The sequence below is a fragment of the Oryza sativa genome, chromosome 5, assembly GCF_034140825.1.
Source record: "Oryza sativa Japonica Group chromosome 5, ASM3414082v1".
NCBI classification, from domain to species: Eukaryota; Viridiplantae; Streptophyta; class Magnoliopsida; order Poales; family Poaceae; genus Oryza; species Oryza sativa.
In genome coordinates, this window is record NC_089039.1 from 28,697,584 (window position 1) to 28,712,464 (window position 14,881).

Below are 14,881 nucleotides of genomic sequence, written 5' to 3' on the forward strand. Positions count from 1 at the left end.
ACCACCTCGCCATCCAATGGCGGTCCCACTTCGACATGGCGGCGTTCACCCACCAGAGATCGGACCGCTCGGGGCGAACATTAAAGTTTACGCTCCCGAACACTGTCTTCTTCGTTCTAGCTGGGGTAATCACCGTCTTCGAATTCACGGTGGCGAAGAATATGGCGCCGATGAGTTCGGCACCTGGCTCAAACCACGAAGTCCGGCACGCCCAGTCAAAGATAGCGATCTGGACCAACGCCGACGGGCTCAACTACGGGAGCTCCACCTAGAAAAGGCAAAGAATCTCTGGCAACAACGCGTTGCACGGAAACCGGAGCCCCGCTTCAAAAAACACGGCGAACACCACTGTCTGGTTGTCGACGGGTTTCGGTACAACGGCTTTCCCCGGGGCGAAATCCTGTCCCTCGACTAACGCCCCAGAGCTGACCAACTTTGCCAGCTCGCCGTCGTCTATGAGAGAAATCCCCAAATAGGCGGTGGTGTTGTCGTCAATCCGGCCGGGGTCGGGCCCTTTCGCCGAAGAGGGGTTAGGCTTGCGGGGAGCCATGACGAAGGACGTATGAAGTGGCGAAGGGTGTGTGCAGTGGCGAACAAGAGGAGTGAGCGAGAAATCTAAAGGGCCAAGGGGTGCCGTGAGAGCAAGAACGGAGGAAGAGAGCGCGAGCGGTGAAAGTGGCAAGTCTGGCGGTGAAAAGATAACGGGGGAGCATATATAGCCCAACAAGGCGACGGTTCGCCTACCCACCAGTAATAAAGCGCCACGTGTCGTGAGGGTAGGTGAAACGGTAAATTCCCATCGACCGAGCTGCACAGTAAAAAGCCCACAAAGGGAAGGCCCATTACTGTTCCTTTCGGCCCGGTAAAAAAATTAAAAAATATATATCACCGTCCGCAGGAGGCGAAGAGCGGCAAATCAATACCAGCAGCACAGACAACAAACTTTATTTGCAGGAACAATGTAGGTTTCGGCAGGAGCATCGGTCGAAAGGGGGTGCCACATACCATACCACATACCACATGGTTTGCACAGTCTCGGCCGAAGCTCCAATCTCACCCTTGCCCATGAGGGGCTTGTTGGCGGTATGGTATGAGGCCCTTCGACCAAAATCTGCCGAAGGCTATGCGAGGAGTGGGGATCTAAGCCCGAGACGCCAAAGTTAGTCGGGGCGAAGCCCCCCCCCCCCCTCCCCCAATGGCGAAGACTATAGAACAAGGACGGCGAGAGGCGAAGTATCATGTGGGTACTCTGCCAAGCCGGAGGCCTCTTGGGCGAAGGATGCAGGGCGAAGAGTATATGCCGAAGGGAGACGACTTCGCCAAAGCAAGCTCGCCCCCGCGAGGGCCGAAGAAGCCTTTTCCGGCCCATCAAGCCTAGGGGCCATTGGGCCGACGATCGCCTAACGGCCCATCAGGAGTCCATGAACCTCTATTACACTATGTACTCATTTAAATGTCCCTTTCATAAGGGTAACCATGTAAATTCCCCTGTATAACCAAAACCCTAATAGTAATAACCTGTAATAGGGGATATAAATAGTCCCATAGGGCCAGGTAATGGGGGGATCCCAAGAAAAATTATCTAATCAATACACTTTACTTTTTCTCAACCACTGTTGAGTAACCACTTCTTTCGACGTATGCAGTTGTCGTTTCGACAATACTCCCTTTGGCTACAAATATAACCATTTCTAGGTTGTTTAACAGAGGTTAACCTGATGTCTCTTATTAAATGAGGGATATGTTCGTAGGGGTGGAGCTTGAGTCATCAGGGAGGGGGGGGGCGGTTACCAGGAACCCGATGAAAAAAATTTGTAACTAAAATTTACCTATTTTCACCATGTGTGCATGGTGCACCCCCCTAAATATAAATTTAGTCACCCATATCAACTTAAAATCAATATAAAGTAGAGCAAATTAAACAAGTGACACCCCCTCCATTTCGTTCTAGCTCCACCCCTATATGCTCCTGTAAGTTGGAAACAAATTTGAATGCAAGGCATTTGATAGGATAAATAGTATTTGAAATGTTTACGTTTGTGCAGAATTTTTTTTACACAAAAAAAAATTGAGACACTTCGAATGTTTATATTTAGGGTCCCTTATATTTATGGACAAGGAGAGTAAGCTGTTTTGTTTTTTCGAGTAAAATGGAACATTGCATCCATTTCCATGCTTTTAGCTAGAGGTCAGGATTGCAATTGGTTGTTCATTGTTTTTTTTTCTTGGAGGGGAATTGATTGTTCATTGTTACTGTCACATTATCTCCATTGTATGTTGTACACAGAGTTTGATGACTAAGGCAACCCAAAAGTACTCCTTTGTCATCTATTCATGGGTGGACGGTAATCGTTCACACACTAGCTTGGTTTGCTTATTTCACTTTCATGGTCAAAGCACGGGCGGTGCGGCTGTATGTCGACGGCTTGTGTTCTAGGAGAGTGTGACATTTGGTTGGAATCTAAGGAGAAATTCAAGGTGAATTCAAGCAAAATCCTTCCCATCTGAACAAGTTAGGTCGAAAATACTTGAGTTCTGTGTAGGTAGAGACGTCAAGTTTGTTCTAGAAAATAAATTGTTCGCTGATTTGGGACGAAAAAGTAAAAAAAAAACTCCTTTCAATAATTGGTGTTTAAATTATTTAAGTTGGAAATGCAATATGATTGGCAATTATTCATCAAGAATGTAGATGTCAATCAGTCAGTGCTTGCCAGCCAGCTCAGTCGATCAGCATGAATGAATGATCAGCTAGTCAAAGGGGAGGCCATGGCAAGGGCCCAATCAGTGTGCCCCAATACAGAGGTCAGGACTTTGATCTTGATGACATATCGCTAAGCTACAGAAATTCAGCGACCGACCCTAACCTACCTCGCATACATGTCACCGGTTTGTAGAACGATCGAGAGATGTGGTCCAATGCTCATTGATGGTTCATCTTCAGAGAACATAAATCCGTGTTCATATTGTTAGCCACTGTGTTTCCAATTGTTTTGGGTGGTGAACTTATGTTCAGATTGAGTTAGCTACTTCTGAAGGGAAGATGTGACCAAGGCTTTTACCCAAAAAAAAAAGTGTTTGCACTGAATTTTATAGTTTCTCAATTGCTTGTAAGGAGGAGGCAATGCAACCTACTGAATCTGCTAGTACAATTTGGTACTCCTGCCAATTCGGAGGCAACAAAAGTCCGGTCAATATTGAACCGTCGCTCTCAGATAAAGATTTTGATTGGAACCCTCGTTGAACGGAAGAGTTGGCTCCTTTTTGAGCTGATGAAAAGAAGCCATCTTTACACTTTACAGAGCGCAGTTTTAATTCTTGTGAATGCTAAGCTGTTCATGAATTCGATCGCTATACACGCTGCAATCAAACATAATACTACGAGTGCAGCATTGAAACGCAAAAGGCAGTAGCAGCTACAGCTACAGCTACAGCTTGGGCACTGCGCGTGAAGAGATTGGCAGCGAAGTCAATGGCTTTGGGGACCCTGAATGCGAGGGCAAGCGCAGCAGAGGCCACGAATCGCTTGAAATCGAATCGCTTCCATGTGATCAGCGATGTCGCGGCCAAACCTTTCCATTTCCTGCCTTTTTTCTTGGCCAAAAAACTCGCCCTCGCTGCCCTCGCGCGTCGCTGTAGATAACAGTGATTCCTGTCTAGAATTCCTCTGACTTTCAGCAGAGACGTTCTTGGCTGAGCTGGTTGTATCATTGCCCATCCTGATCTGTTGTCACAGAGAGCTTAACATGTGTAATTAACTCTAGACTGGCTACTGAAGCTGATTCTTGCAGGCTGAATCGATCAGTATTCAGTAATGCTGAGGTTACAAACTGGATTACTAGTACTTTGTTCCTTTTGTCAGGATAAGATCAATTGATCATTTGATCAAGCCATATATGTGTGGATTGAGGGCCCTGCGGTCACCCCATTTCCTAGGCCGGATGCCACCCTTAACGGTGACACAATCAGCATGCTGTCATGTCTGACAGGGAATGAGAAGAAGTTTGGGACTTTGCAGCCATGTGAGTCTCCTCAAGTTGCATGAAGCAGAGACAGAAACTGCCATGGACTTGGTGCATGAATCACTACTTAGGGTGTGTTTAGTTCACGCTAAAATTAGAAGTTTGGATGAAATTAGATCGATGTGATGGAAAAGTTGGAAGTTTGTGTGTAGGAAAGTTTTGATGTGATGGAAAAATTGAAAGTTTAAAGAAAAAGTTTGTAACTAAACTGAGCCTTAGGCTGAGTTCGTATAGGAGGGTTCCCAACCCTTCTCCTTCGTTTTTCGCGCGCACGTTTTTCAAACTGCTAAACGGTTTATTTTTTTCAAAAGTTTTTATACGAAAGTTGTTTAAAAAAATCATATTGATCTATTTTTGAAAAAAAAATAGCTAATACTTAATTAATCACGCGCTAATGGACTGCTCCGTTTTCCGTGCGGGAGGGTAAGGTTCCCAACCATGATCTACGAACACAGCCTTAGTTCATTTCTACAACTCGTAAAAGTTAAATTTACTCAATTCGTTGAGTATGTATCTTTGTCTTATCAAATTTTTCAATAAATTTAGGTGAAATGTAAGAAACGAGGGGATATTTCTACTAGCGTTGAAAAACCATCTGGTACAACTACTCCCTGAACTTGTCACTTACTTCGTCCATACAAAACACCTGAGACGATTGAATGAACCCTAGCCAGCAAGGTAAGCTTTAGCTTGTTTCGGCTCACACATGTACACACTGAAACAGTGGGAAGAACACGCACGGAGAGTCGGAGAGAAACAGTCTAGAACACGGACACTCCGCTGTGCGCACAGCGTCGTCCCTGCAGACAGCCTCAGCGAGGTGGTCAAAGCTCAAAACCCCAGCGAGGCGAGAGCGATGTCGCCGTCGCCGTCGCGTCGCGGGGGGAGTGCTACGTGCTGGCGCGGGATTAGATCCGGCCATGCCGCCCCACGCCGGCACGACAGCCACGCGCCGACACGCGCGCGCGGGGTCAGAAACGCAGCCACCGCTCGCCTCGCGATTTCGGCGCCGGGAACGGCGAACCGGTCTTGGCGGTCGCCGTCGTCGCCGTCGCCGTCGCGCCGGATAGCGCCAAACGAACGCTTTTTCGGGCGGCCTCCCGGAACCAACACCTACACGAGGCGGCAATTAATCCAATCCACAGCTCGAAGTCGAACGCTCGATCGCCCGGCGATCTGGCGCGCATACGACGCGTCGTCACTCGTAGTGCAGCTCGCTTGGACCGTATTTAATTATTTACACCACCACTTGGCTCTCTCGATCGCATCTCGTCGTCAAGGGGCTCTGGTGATGTGACGAGACACCGGGCGGCACACCAGGTGTCAGGCGCGCGGCCATCGGGGCGGCTCCTGGTCGAGGAAACGGAGGCGTCGAGCACTGTGATTCATTCGCGGGCGGTGTCGATCGATCTCACCTCGCCATTTTTGTCAAAAGAGGGGGAAAATGTTTGCAGCTGGGTATTGATCTGCTTAATTAAGATTTAAGGGGAGTTCGTTGAGAGGCTCCAGTTACTAGTAGTTTTTGGACTCGTATCTAGTGTATTTCTGAACTTTCCATTTTTTTTCTTCTTTTCTTTTCGTTTCTTGCAAGGATGCGTGGCGCGTCGTCACAGGGGAGCGGAAAGCTCAATGATTGAGCCGTTTGTGTATTTCGTGACGAAGACTTGACGTAAGCACACGTAATCCCCTCAAAAAAAAAGAAAAAGAAGAAGAAGAAGAAAAGAAAACTAAAATAACTGCCTAGTGCAATACAAATGGCTCGGGCGGGCATAGGCCCGGTGACCACGCGCGGGCGACTCAGGAGAAACCTAGCGCCACCGCCGGAGCGCGTCACCGGAGCACCGTGCGGCCATCCGGGATGGCGACGGCAAGGCCAAGCCTCGATGGCGCCCTGTCACTGTGCGTGGAAGGCGGGCCGGCGTGTGAAGGGTGGCCAGTGGCGGATCTAGGAATTTTTCTAAGCTTGGGCAAACCTAATAATCGAGAAGAACTAAAATTAAATTCATATAACCACGTGCACGATTTAGCATAGATCGAGTTCTAATTTATAAAGAAGAGAACCAATGTGTGAAATTATATTGATGAAATGAAACTCGTTAATTGTTAATGTTGAATACTAGACATCTATTATATTATTAAAGGAATAGAAAAAGAATGCTCCACGTTCGCTCTCATGGCCTAGAAATTCCCACGTTAATTAAAGAAAATCTATTATATTATTAAAGGAATAGAAAAAAGAGACTCCACGTTCGCTCTCATGACCTAGAAATTCCCACGTTAATCGAAGAAAAAAACAGAGTCCGTATAGGAATACAATTAGGAAATAACTGAAATTCGGAATTAAAAATAAGGAATATTAGAATAGGAGACTAGAGTCCATATAGAAATACAATTAGGAAATAACTGAAATTCGAAATTAAAAATAAGGAATATTAGAAGTAGAGTATAGAGTCCATATAGAAATACAATTAAGAAAAAAAAATAGAAATTCAGAATTAAAAATAAGGAATATTAGAAGTAGAGTATAGAAATAAGGAATATTAGAAGTAGAGTATAGAATCCATATAGAAATAAAATTAAGAAAAAAATAGAAATTCGGAATTAAAAATAAGGAATATTAGAAGTAAGTATAGAGTCCATATAGGAATTTAAAACTAACTAAAATTTAAAATAAACATAATAAAATTAAAAGTAGAGTTTAGAGTCCGTATAAAAATACAATTTACAAATAACTAAAATTCAAAATTAAGAAAAACATGGGAAGAAGAGTTTAAAGTCAATATAGGAATAGAAGTAACTGAAATTCGAAACTAAAAATTAAAGAATATTGAAAGATGAGTTTAGAGTCCATATAGAAATATAATTAGAAATAATAAAAATTTATAAATAAAAATAAATAATATTGGAAGAAGAGTATAGAGTCTATATAGAAATACAATTTACAGAAAATTTGGAATTAAAAAAAAGAAATATTAAAAGACGAGTCTAGAGTCCATATAGGAATATATATAATTTACAAATAACTAAAATTTGATATTAAAAATAATTAATAACTAACACGTATATAAAATACAGTATGAATATTACACATTAATAGTTTTGTAAAGTTATTGCAAAATTTAAAATTATGTTTAAATATAAAATTTTAATATATTTGAATAATATAATGAGAAAACATATATGCTATTATATGAGAGAAAATATAATGATGCTAGCGCGTAATCTGTATGGGCCACCATGCTAGTTATATGTATATAGCTAGTCACTTTGCTAGTATATGTGCTGATCCACTGATCTCACATCCATTAGAACTAGTTGATTAAGCATGTATATTTGCTATTAGTAGTATTTTACTCAATTGTATGTGGCTGAACGTCTGAGCTTGTATCTAAGCATGTTAATTAACATAAACTAAAAATTACTGCACATACGGCTACATCCAGCGGAGCCCGGGCACTTGCCGAGGCTAGCCGGGTCCTGGCTCCGCCGCTAAGGATGGCTGAAGACACAGGGTGGAGGCGACGGATCTGGCGCCGCCGCGGCCGGATCCAGCCTCCCCATGGGTGGATCCGACGCCTCCAACACCGGATCTGGGCGGAGCAAGCTGCTCCCGGGCGGCGTCGACGGGAGGTAGTGGTGGCGTCTGGTGGCACCGGGTGAAGGAGGACGGTGTGCGCGGAGGACGCGGTGGTGGAAGCTGGTGGCGGTTGTTGCGGAGGCCGGCGCTGTGGCGCCGGCAGCGGGCCTCGGCACGGCCTCGTCATCGCCTCCCTCCCCTGCGGCCGGTGGTAGAGGCTCCTTCCGGCTGGCGATGCTCCAATTTGAGCCTCTCGTGGTCGGATCTGCTGCACCAACACTGGGCTATGGCCTCGACGGCAGCGGTCTTCGGCGCCGGCGGCCTTGCCCTATACCCTCTTCCCTCCCCTTTCCTCCCTCCTCTTTGAGGCGCACTGAACCTTGCTTTGCTTCTTCCCCTCCCCTTGTGCCCTCGTTCGTCTGCCCTCTTCCCTCCCCGATCCAAACATCGCTTGTGACCGTTCTTTTCAATCCGGCGTGCTTGTTTCGGACTTGTGCTCCTCTAGCAGCTCGAGTGGCTGCGGTTCTATGCCCTCCTCTGAAGTCGCCGTTGATGTTCTTCCTCTGTGAGATTCCCCCTTGGTCATTTCCCTTTTATCTAGCTCCCTGCTCATCTTCACCCTCTTCCTCGAGATGTCCAGGACCGCAAGGATCAGCATTTCTCCCTCCTTTGAGACTTCCTTCCCTTGAAGGGCGTTGGAGAGAGTTGATCTAACAAGCAACTTGATAAAACCTGATTAAAGAAAACTCAATTTGGGCGGCCTCTGGCCGCAACCTTCAATGGCCCTCCCTCCTTTGGGGCTTCCTTTCCCCAAAGAACGTTAGCGAGCTCTGATCCAAACAGTAACAAGACCAAGTTAGCTTCTTGATGGCTTCATGCGGGTGGCCTTAGACTTCAACAGCATTCCCTTGGCCTTTCTTCTTTTCCGGCTTGTTTGTGGCTGTGTGAGGAATTGGATGTTGATAAGTTGGGGTTTAGCATTAGGTTGATTTGGTTCTTGGTTGGGTTTTTTTGCAGGTGTCGTTCGTCTATCGTTAACTTTGGGGAGCCTTTACAACCTAGCCTCCAAAGCTTAGCCGCTGTCTAGCTGTAGCACTTTCAACGCTCTGATCGAATTGTTGTTGGTCAGAAATCTTTTCCCGCCCTTTTCATTCATATCCTATGTAAAGGCTCTGACGCTGTCATGCCAAACCTTTGTACTCCCTGTAATATCATTTCTTTTCAATGGAAAATTCAGGTGGGGAAGTTCTCCCATCCGGTGATTTATTAAGTTTTTTTTTAAAAAAAAATCTTACTCCTGGCTAGCTTTAAATTGCGTTTGACAGTGACAGGCCCTCGCGGGCAGGGAAATCGATCCTATCCGCTGGGAAATATGTCAACACGGTGAGGTGGCACGAGTTTGCGCATTTTGCAGTACGCCTCGACTAGCTAACAGGAGTTGCATGCCTAAATCAGTGTGGGATTAGCATCAGGCTTCTGTAGCTGATCAGCAAAGTTTGAAAATAACCCACCCAAATCCATCCACAGCCTGTATCGATTTATGCATAGTGTTGAACCCCTGCTTTACTGATAGCCATACAACTATCTAAGGATGAAAACGGATCAAAAACGGACGGAAACTAGCTTTATCATATTCATTTTCATATTTTTTTTCAGAATCGGTATCGGAATCGAAAACTCGGATACGGAAATGAAATCGAATATTATCGAATACAGATACGGAGCAAATACGAGACGGAACGAATACGGTAGCGACTATTTACCGGTATATAAAAAACCCCTCAAATTGAGTTTTGATAAGGAAGATATATTGCTTATTATTTTAATTCAACATCTCCAACATTTATATTGTCAAATTTGTAGACGGTCCCCCAACAGTACGTGAAAATCGATTTTCATGGTTGTTTCTCTAAGAGATCCATATGCAAATATGATTATCATTTTCTATTCCCAAGACCTTTTACTAGATGTATAACTTACTTACCATTATATAAATTGGAGATGTTATTTATTTTACTTCACATCTTCGAAACTTGTAATGTTTGTTTTATACTTTAAATGCTCTCAAATACAAATGCTATAAACTATAAAGTGGTAGATCCCGTTGAGCTCTACAACTTTAATATGGAACACATCTCCATCAGATGTCGTTTGAATTGTAGATCTGAGATTTTGTAAAAATTAATATGATATATTATAATGAATATTTAGACCCTTAAATGACCCCAAATAATAAAATAGTCAATAAGAAAGTTGTAGATCTCATCGAGCTCTACAATGTTGATATAAATTTTGTCTTCATCTGATTCCGTATGAAGAAGTTATGTATATATACGTGTTTTTTCTAAAATTTGCTCAATGTCTGCAGATATCCGAAAAAAATTCCGGATAGTTTCCGACCATTTTCCGATTCCGACGGATAGTACCCTTACTGTATTCGTTTTCGTTTTCGAGAAAAAAAATCCGAATTCGTTTCCGAATCCGAAAATTTTCCGGATAGTTCCGACCAAAACTATTCGAATCCAAAAAAAGGTCCGAACGGACGGAAACTACTGAACCAGTTTCAACCCTACTACTATCACTGTCAGTGCCTCACTGACGAAGGCAGATTGAATTTTCAGGTTATGAGCCAACAAGGCCTAGCATGGGAAATTGGAGGTAGATACTCCATCCGTTTCAGGTTATAAGATGTTTTGACTTTGATCAAAGTTAAATTGTTTTAAGTTTAACCAAATTTATAGATAAATATAATAGGGGCATTTACAAATTTGCTACCGGTTTTTTCAATATTACAAGGATACCAGTCGAATGATAGTTCTAGTGGTATTTTTGCATCTAATGACAGTTTTACAATAACGATTCAAAGCAATGGTAAATTTGTAATTGTCCTAATATAGTAATATTTACTTTACCAAATTAGTTTTATTAAATTAACAGTTAAATATATTTTTTATAATAAAATTATTTTGGATCGAAAATATTACTATTGTTTTTATAATCTGAAACAGAGGGAATAGCTGAAACTATCCAACTGAGTGGAGTGGTAGAGCTGCGGCTGAGGGGGTGGAGTAAGGGCGGTGGCAGCAGATCGAGAGGAAACTTCGTCTAATCCGACGGAAACGGAGGTAGCCAAGGGGAGCACGCCCTGGTGGTGGATCAGGTGAGAGACGGGAAAAAAGGGAAATGGGAGAGGAGGAAGAAGATTTGATGGCGGACATATTGGGACTCATGTGAGTTTCACTTGTCACTATATTATCGGTATCAAAGTTGACATGGTATAATGAGGTGAGCGATGAGCGGTATTTTAGTCAGGGACGAATTTCAGACTAAGTAGACACATTTAGGAACCTAAAGTGAACTTATTTCATCCATAAATGCATCAAGAAATTCAAGCTTACAACGCAGTAGAATGCAAATGGTTCGACCCACGGGCCTAACACCCACGGGCTTTGTGTTGGGCTACCGATTCCGGCCCAACTAACCGACCAAGGAGGCAATGCGAGGTCTCTTCTGGGTCCTGTGTGACATAGCGGCTCTGCGAGATGGCATGAACGTAAGCCAGTTTACCTCACCGCACGATGCAGCAAGAAATAATTAACTGAAGATCTAACAGTGCATGCATTGGATGCTATAATTATCAGACCCGAGAGTCCAACACATCCGACTACTACATCTATACAAACCACAGAATCGATCATCTCTTCTCAATCGAAACCTTCATCGCCGGAACCGTTTAATTCCGGCGTCTCGCCGCGCGATGCCCAAATTAATAGTATCATCGACGTAATGTACAGGGAGCTACTAGTAGCTTATTAATTAGTAGCGACGTGCCGCCTCCATCGCGGATGATGTCGAAGCTCAAGCTGCCCTGCTCTTGAGCCGCCTGAGCTCGACGACGACGACGCTGATGTTGTCCCTGCTGCCGCGCGAGACGGCGAGCTCGGCGAGGAGCGCCGCGGCGTCGGCGGCCGAGCTGCCGGAGACGGACTCCGGGAACATGGAGGCCGCGCGGCCGTTGAGGCAGTTCCTGGCGATCTTGCACGCCACCTCGTTGGACACCACGTCCCACAGCCCGTCGCTCGCCAGGATCAGGAACTCGTCCTTGTCCGTCCTCTCCACCACCCTCACCTCCGGCTCTGCGCTCACGAACGGCTTCAGGTAGTAGTCGCCTGAAATTCGAGATGCCTTGGCATTTGTTAGTTTTACATATGCCAATGCTATGAGCAGCAAGAGTTAGATTGGGCTTTTTTTTGCTTTTACCTATGGATCTAGAAGTGGCTAAAACACCAAGGACACGGTAACCGTTCCAGTTGATGACTCTGCCTCCAGCTGCTTCCACTCGTTCCAACTCGTCAGGCCGATCTGGCTGCGTAGTCAAAACAAGCATTATTCAGTTTATGACCCTGCATAATTCATGTTACATCTGAACCAGTTTACTGATGGGATCCTAAAATAATATCAGAGTCCACTCAAGTGAAGACACAAAATCGGAGCATCAACCTGTTTACGACAACAGCGCAAACAGTACACTGTTGCTAGTAAGTGGTGTAACCCATATCTTTTTCAGAACGGCGGCACGGGAAACATAAAAAGACAAGGTTCTAGAATGGGGGTAAGCTAGCTGATCGCTGTGCCCAACAGCTAACTTTTGGCACATTTAGTGGCCGAGACGCATCAGACCTACTAACCCATCTCATTGACGAACAGTAGTGTACTGCTGCTACTACCATGCTTTGGAGTTAACCCTGCAGTTGTGCTGTTCAACCGACAAAGTAAAAGGAGACTGTCAACGTGTAAAGCCAGAGATGAAATAGATCTTGCACTTACCACAACCACCCAAGCGACAGTATCAGTAAATATTTTGAATTGAAGTACACGATAATGGCATAATGCACTGTTAGCATCAAGCTATAGTTACATGGGCAAAATTTCCTACTACCTGCGTCCTTGGCGAACATTCGAAAGATCAAACTAGGTACAGTACTATGGAGTAGTAAGCATGCCACGTACGGATCTAACCAAAAAATTAATTGACGGCAATCAGAGCTAAATGTACACGAGTACCATGGATTACACGAATAACATTTGGCCATCCATATATCATTATAAAGAAGTAGTTGTACGGAGTGCCACGTAGCGTACCTTGTGGTCAGTGGAGAGTGGCAGCGCGACGCCACCGCGGGAGAGCACGGCGCGCGAGTCGCCGCAGTTGGCAACGACGATGCGGCGGCGTCCCACGACGGCGACCACGGCGGTGGAGCCCACCGTCCTGAACCCCGACGGCTCGGTGCCGTCGACGCGGGGGGCGGCGGCGGCGACGCTCCCGACGACCTCGCCGTCCATCCTCGCGAAGCTGGCCAACATCGCCTCCTTCCAGCGCACGTCGCCGCCCGACGCGCTCTGCCCCCGCAGCCGCCGCAGGCTCACCTCCTCCGCGAGCACAACGTGCATCCGCTTCCTGCACGCCTCCGCCACCCGCGACCCGCCGTGGCCGTCGTACACCGCGAAGAAGTCCTCCTCGCCCTCCCCGCCGCCCCTGATAGCGCCCGCACCATCCCCCGTCGAAGCCATGAACGTCCGCTCGATGGCCACCGCGTCCTCCATCTCCCTCCGCCGCCCGATCACCGACACCGAGCCGTGCGACACGCACGCCGGCCAGCTCCGGGGAACAACCTCCGTCGACGAGTCATCAGACGACGACCCGTCCTTCACCGACCGGATTCTCTTCGCCGCCGCATCATCCTCCGCCGCCAGCCCGAGCCGCCGGAGCTCGAGACGTCGGCGCCGGCGTGCCGCCGCGGCCTTGCCGTCACCTCCGGCTACTACAACTTCGCACGCGTGCCCCTCATCCGTCGCGCCCGTCTCCCTCATGTCCCACGCGTAGTAGAGAGAGCAACGGAGGAATCAAAGGGAAAGGCTCGCCGAGGAGGGCGAGGCGGGCTTTAATACAAGCCCACGGCGAAAGGTAGGAGAAGCAACCCGAGCCGTCGGATCGCGCGCGGACGGCCAGATGCGCGCCACCGCCGCGTGGGACGTGGACGGACGAGATCGCCGGTGGCGCGTGGCGTGGCCGCCGTCTGGGATCCCGGGCCGGGAGAGAGACCACGCTGCGCCTGGTCCACCGGTACGCTCTCGCGCGCGGTCCATGTGGGCCCATGTTTTCAGTGACATAGGCTTAGGTGGAATGGGTCCACGTAGCGTTGGGATGGTTGGGACCATTAGGTAGGGGAGTGGGGCCCAGGAAGGGGTTTACGTGGAGGGAGAGAGTGGAACGAGGAAGTGTGGGGGCGCCCGCTCCCGCTGCGGCGGGGACAAATGTTAACCAGCGGCAAGGCAAAAGGGCGCGGCTTACGTGCAAGGAAACGAGATTCTACAGGAGCGAGCAAAACTGCAAAAGCCCTCTGTGTTTTTGACCCAAACCGCGCCAAAACCAAACCCACGTCTCACACACCTGGATTCCGGAAAAACAGTGTTGGGTCAAACAAACCACGCCGCGAACAGCCGGCGGATGAACGAGGTTTCGTTTCGGCGTTTCGAATGGCGGAGATGGTCGATGGCGTACGCCCGATTTGGAGCGTGGCGCGGGGGTGAGGGCCGCGTGGCGGGCGAGGTGGACACGCGCGGCGGATCCAGAGGCGCAAGCGCGAGAGGGAGCTCGGCTCATGCCGGGGTGGAAGAGCCAGCGCCATGGCGCGGCCTCGGGCTCCGTTTCCGGCGCAGCGCCACTGCTGCTGCTGAGTGGGGGCGACGTGGAGACGACCCGGGCCGTGGTCTCCGCTTCTTCGTACGAGCAGTGGTGACGTGGTCCGTTGTGGTCAGGCACTCGGTGCAGGCGCGGGATTCGAGGGGTGCCACGACGGCATGCGGGCAGCAACCATGGGAGGGCCATGCCGTTGCTAGCTTTCAACTTTTACGGCAAAGCTTGTTCATTCATGGTGATGCGTTGGATGGCGCTTTTGTCCGGTCGTTTCTGATCTCGACTTCCAAACGAGGGCGCGCACATGCATGCTCGCTCGCTCCATGATCAGTTCGGAACCAGCAACTGTTTTGTTCCAGCTCTCAGGATCTGGACAGGTGTGGTAGCACTCCCAGTACGTCACTGCATTAACTTGAAACCCGTACGTAGCTCCTGATCAGCAAATTAATGTTCGTTGCTACTAGTAATAGGCATTACACGTCCTTCACAATCACTTCATCTGTACTCGAGCCATTTGATAGCATCATGATCACACAGTACTGGACATGAGGTTAAGCGGGAGCAGAGATGCTTTCCCGTTTGAAACTT

General features: G+C 47.4%; 1 protein-coding gene across 2 annotated transcripts; it reads right to left on the reverse strand.

Moving 5' to 3' along the window:
• Positions 1-11,139: 11,139 nt before the first annotated feature.
• On the reverse strand, positions 11,140-13,512 carry LOC4339671 (protein phosphatase 2C 51-like). Of its 2 annotated transcripts, none has more exons than XM_015782656.3 (3): positions 12,739-13,502; positions 11,857-11,962; positions 11,140-11,781 (listed from the first exon to the last, which is right to left on the reverse strand). In XM_015782656.3, exons 1-3 carry the CDS (start codon positions 13,465-13,467, stop codon positions 11,372-11,374), a joined length of 1,245 nt encoding a protein of 414 aa, XP_015638142.1. In that variant the 5' UTR covers positions 13,468-13,502; the 3' UTR covers positions 11,140-11,371. The 2 variants fall into 2 exon arrangements, with proteins under 2 accessions (XP_015638142.1, NP_001407812.1); NM_001420883.1 differs by having other exon boundaries at positions 11,144-11,765; positions 12,739-13,512.
• Between the last annotated feature and the right edge of the window lie 1,369 nt (positions 13,513-14,881).

What these genes read in the sequence shown, in the direction of transcription:
- LOC4339671 (XM_015782656.3), bottom strand. Translation starts at nt 13,467, where the DNA reads ATGAGGGAGACGGGCGCGACGGATGAGGGGCACGCGTGCGAAGTTGTA. An exon ending in CACTCTCCACTGACCACAAG is followed by an intron (nt 11,963 to 12,738) that starts GTACGCTACGTG and finishes TTGACTACGCAG; the next exon opens with CCAGATCGGCCTGACGAGTT. An exon ending in AGCCACTTCTAGATCCATAG is followed by an intron (nt 11,782 to 11,856) that starts GTAAAAGCAAAA and finishes ACAAATGCCAAG; the next exon opens with GCATCTCGAATTTCAGGCGA.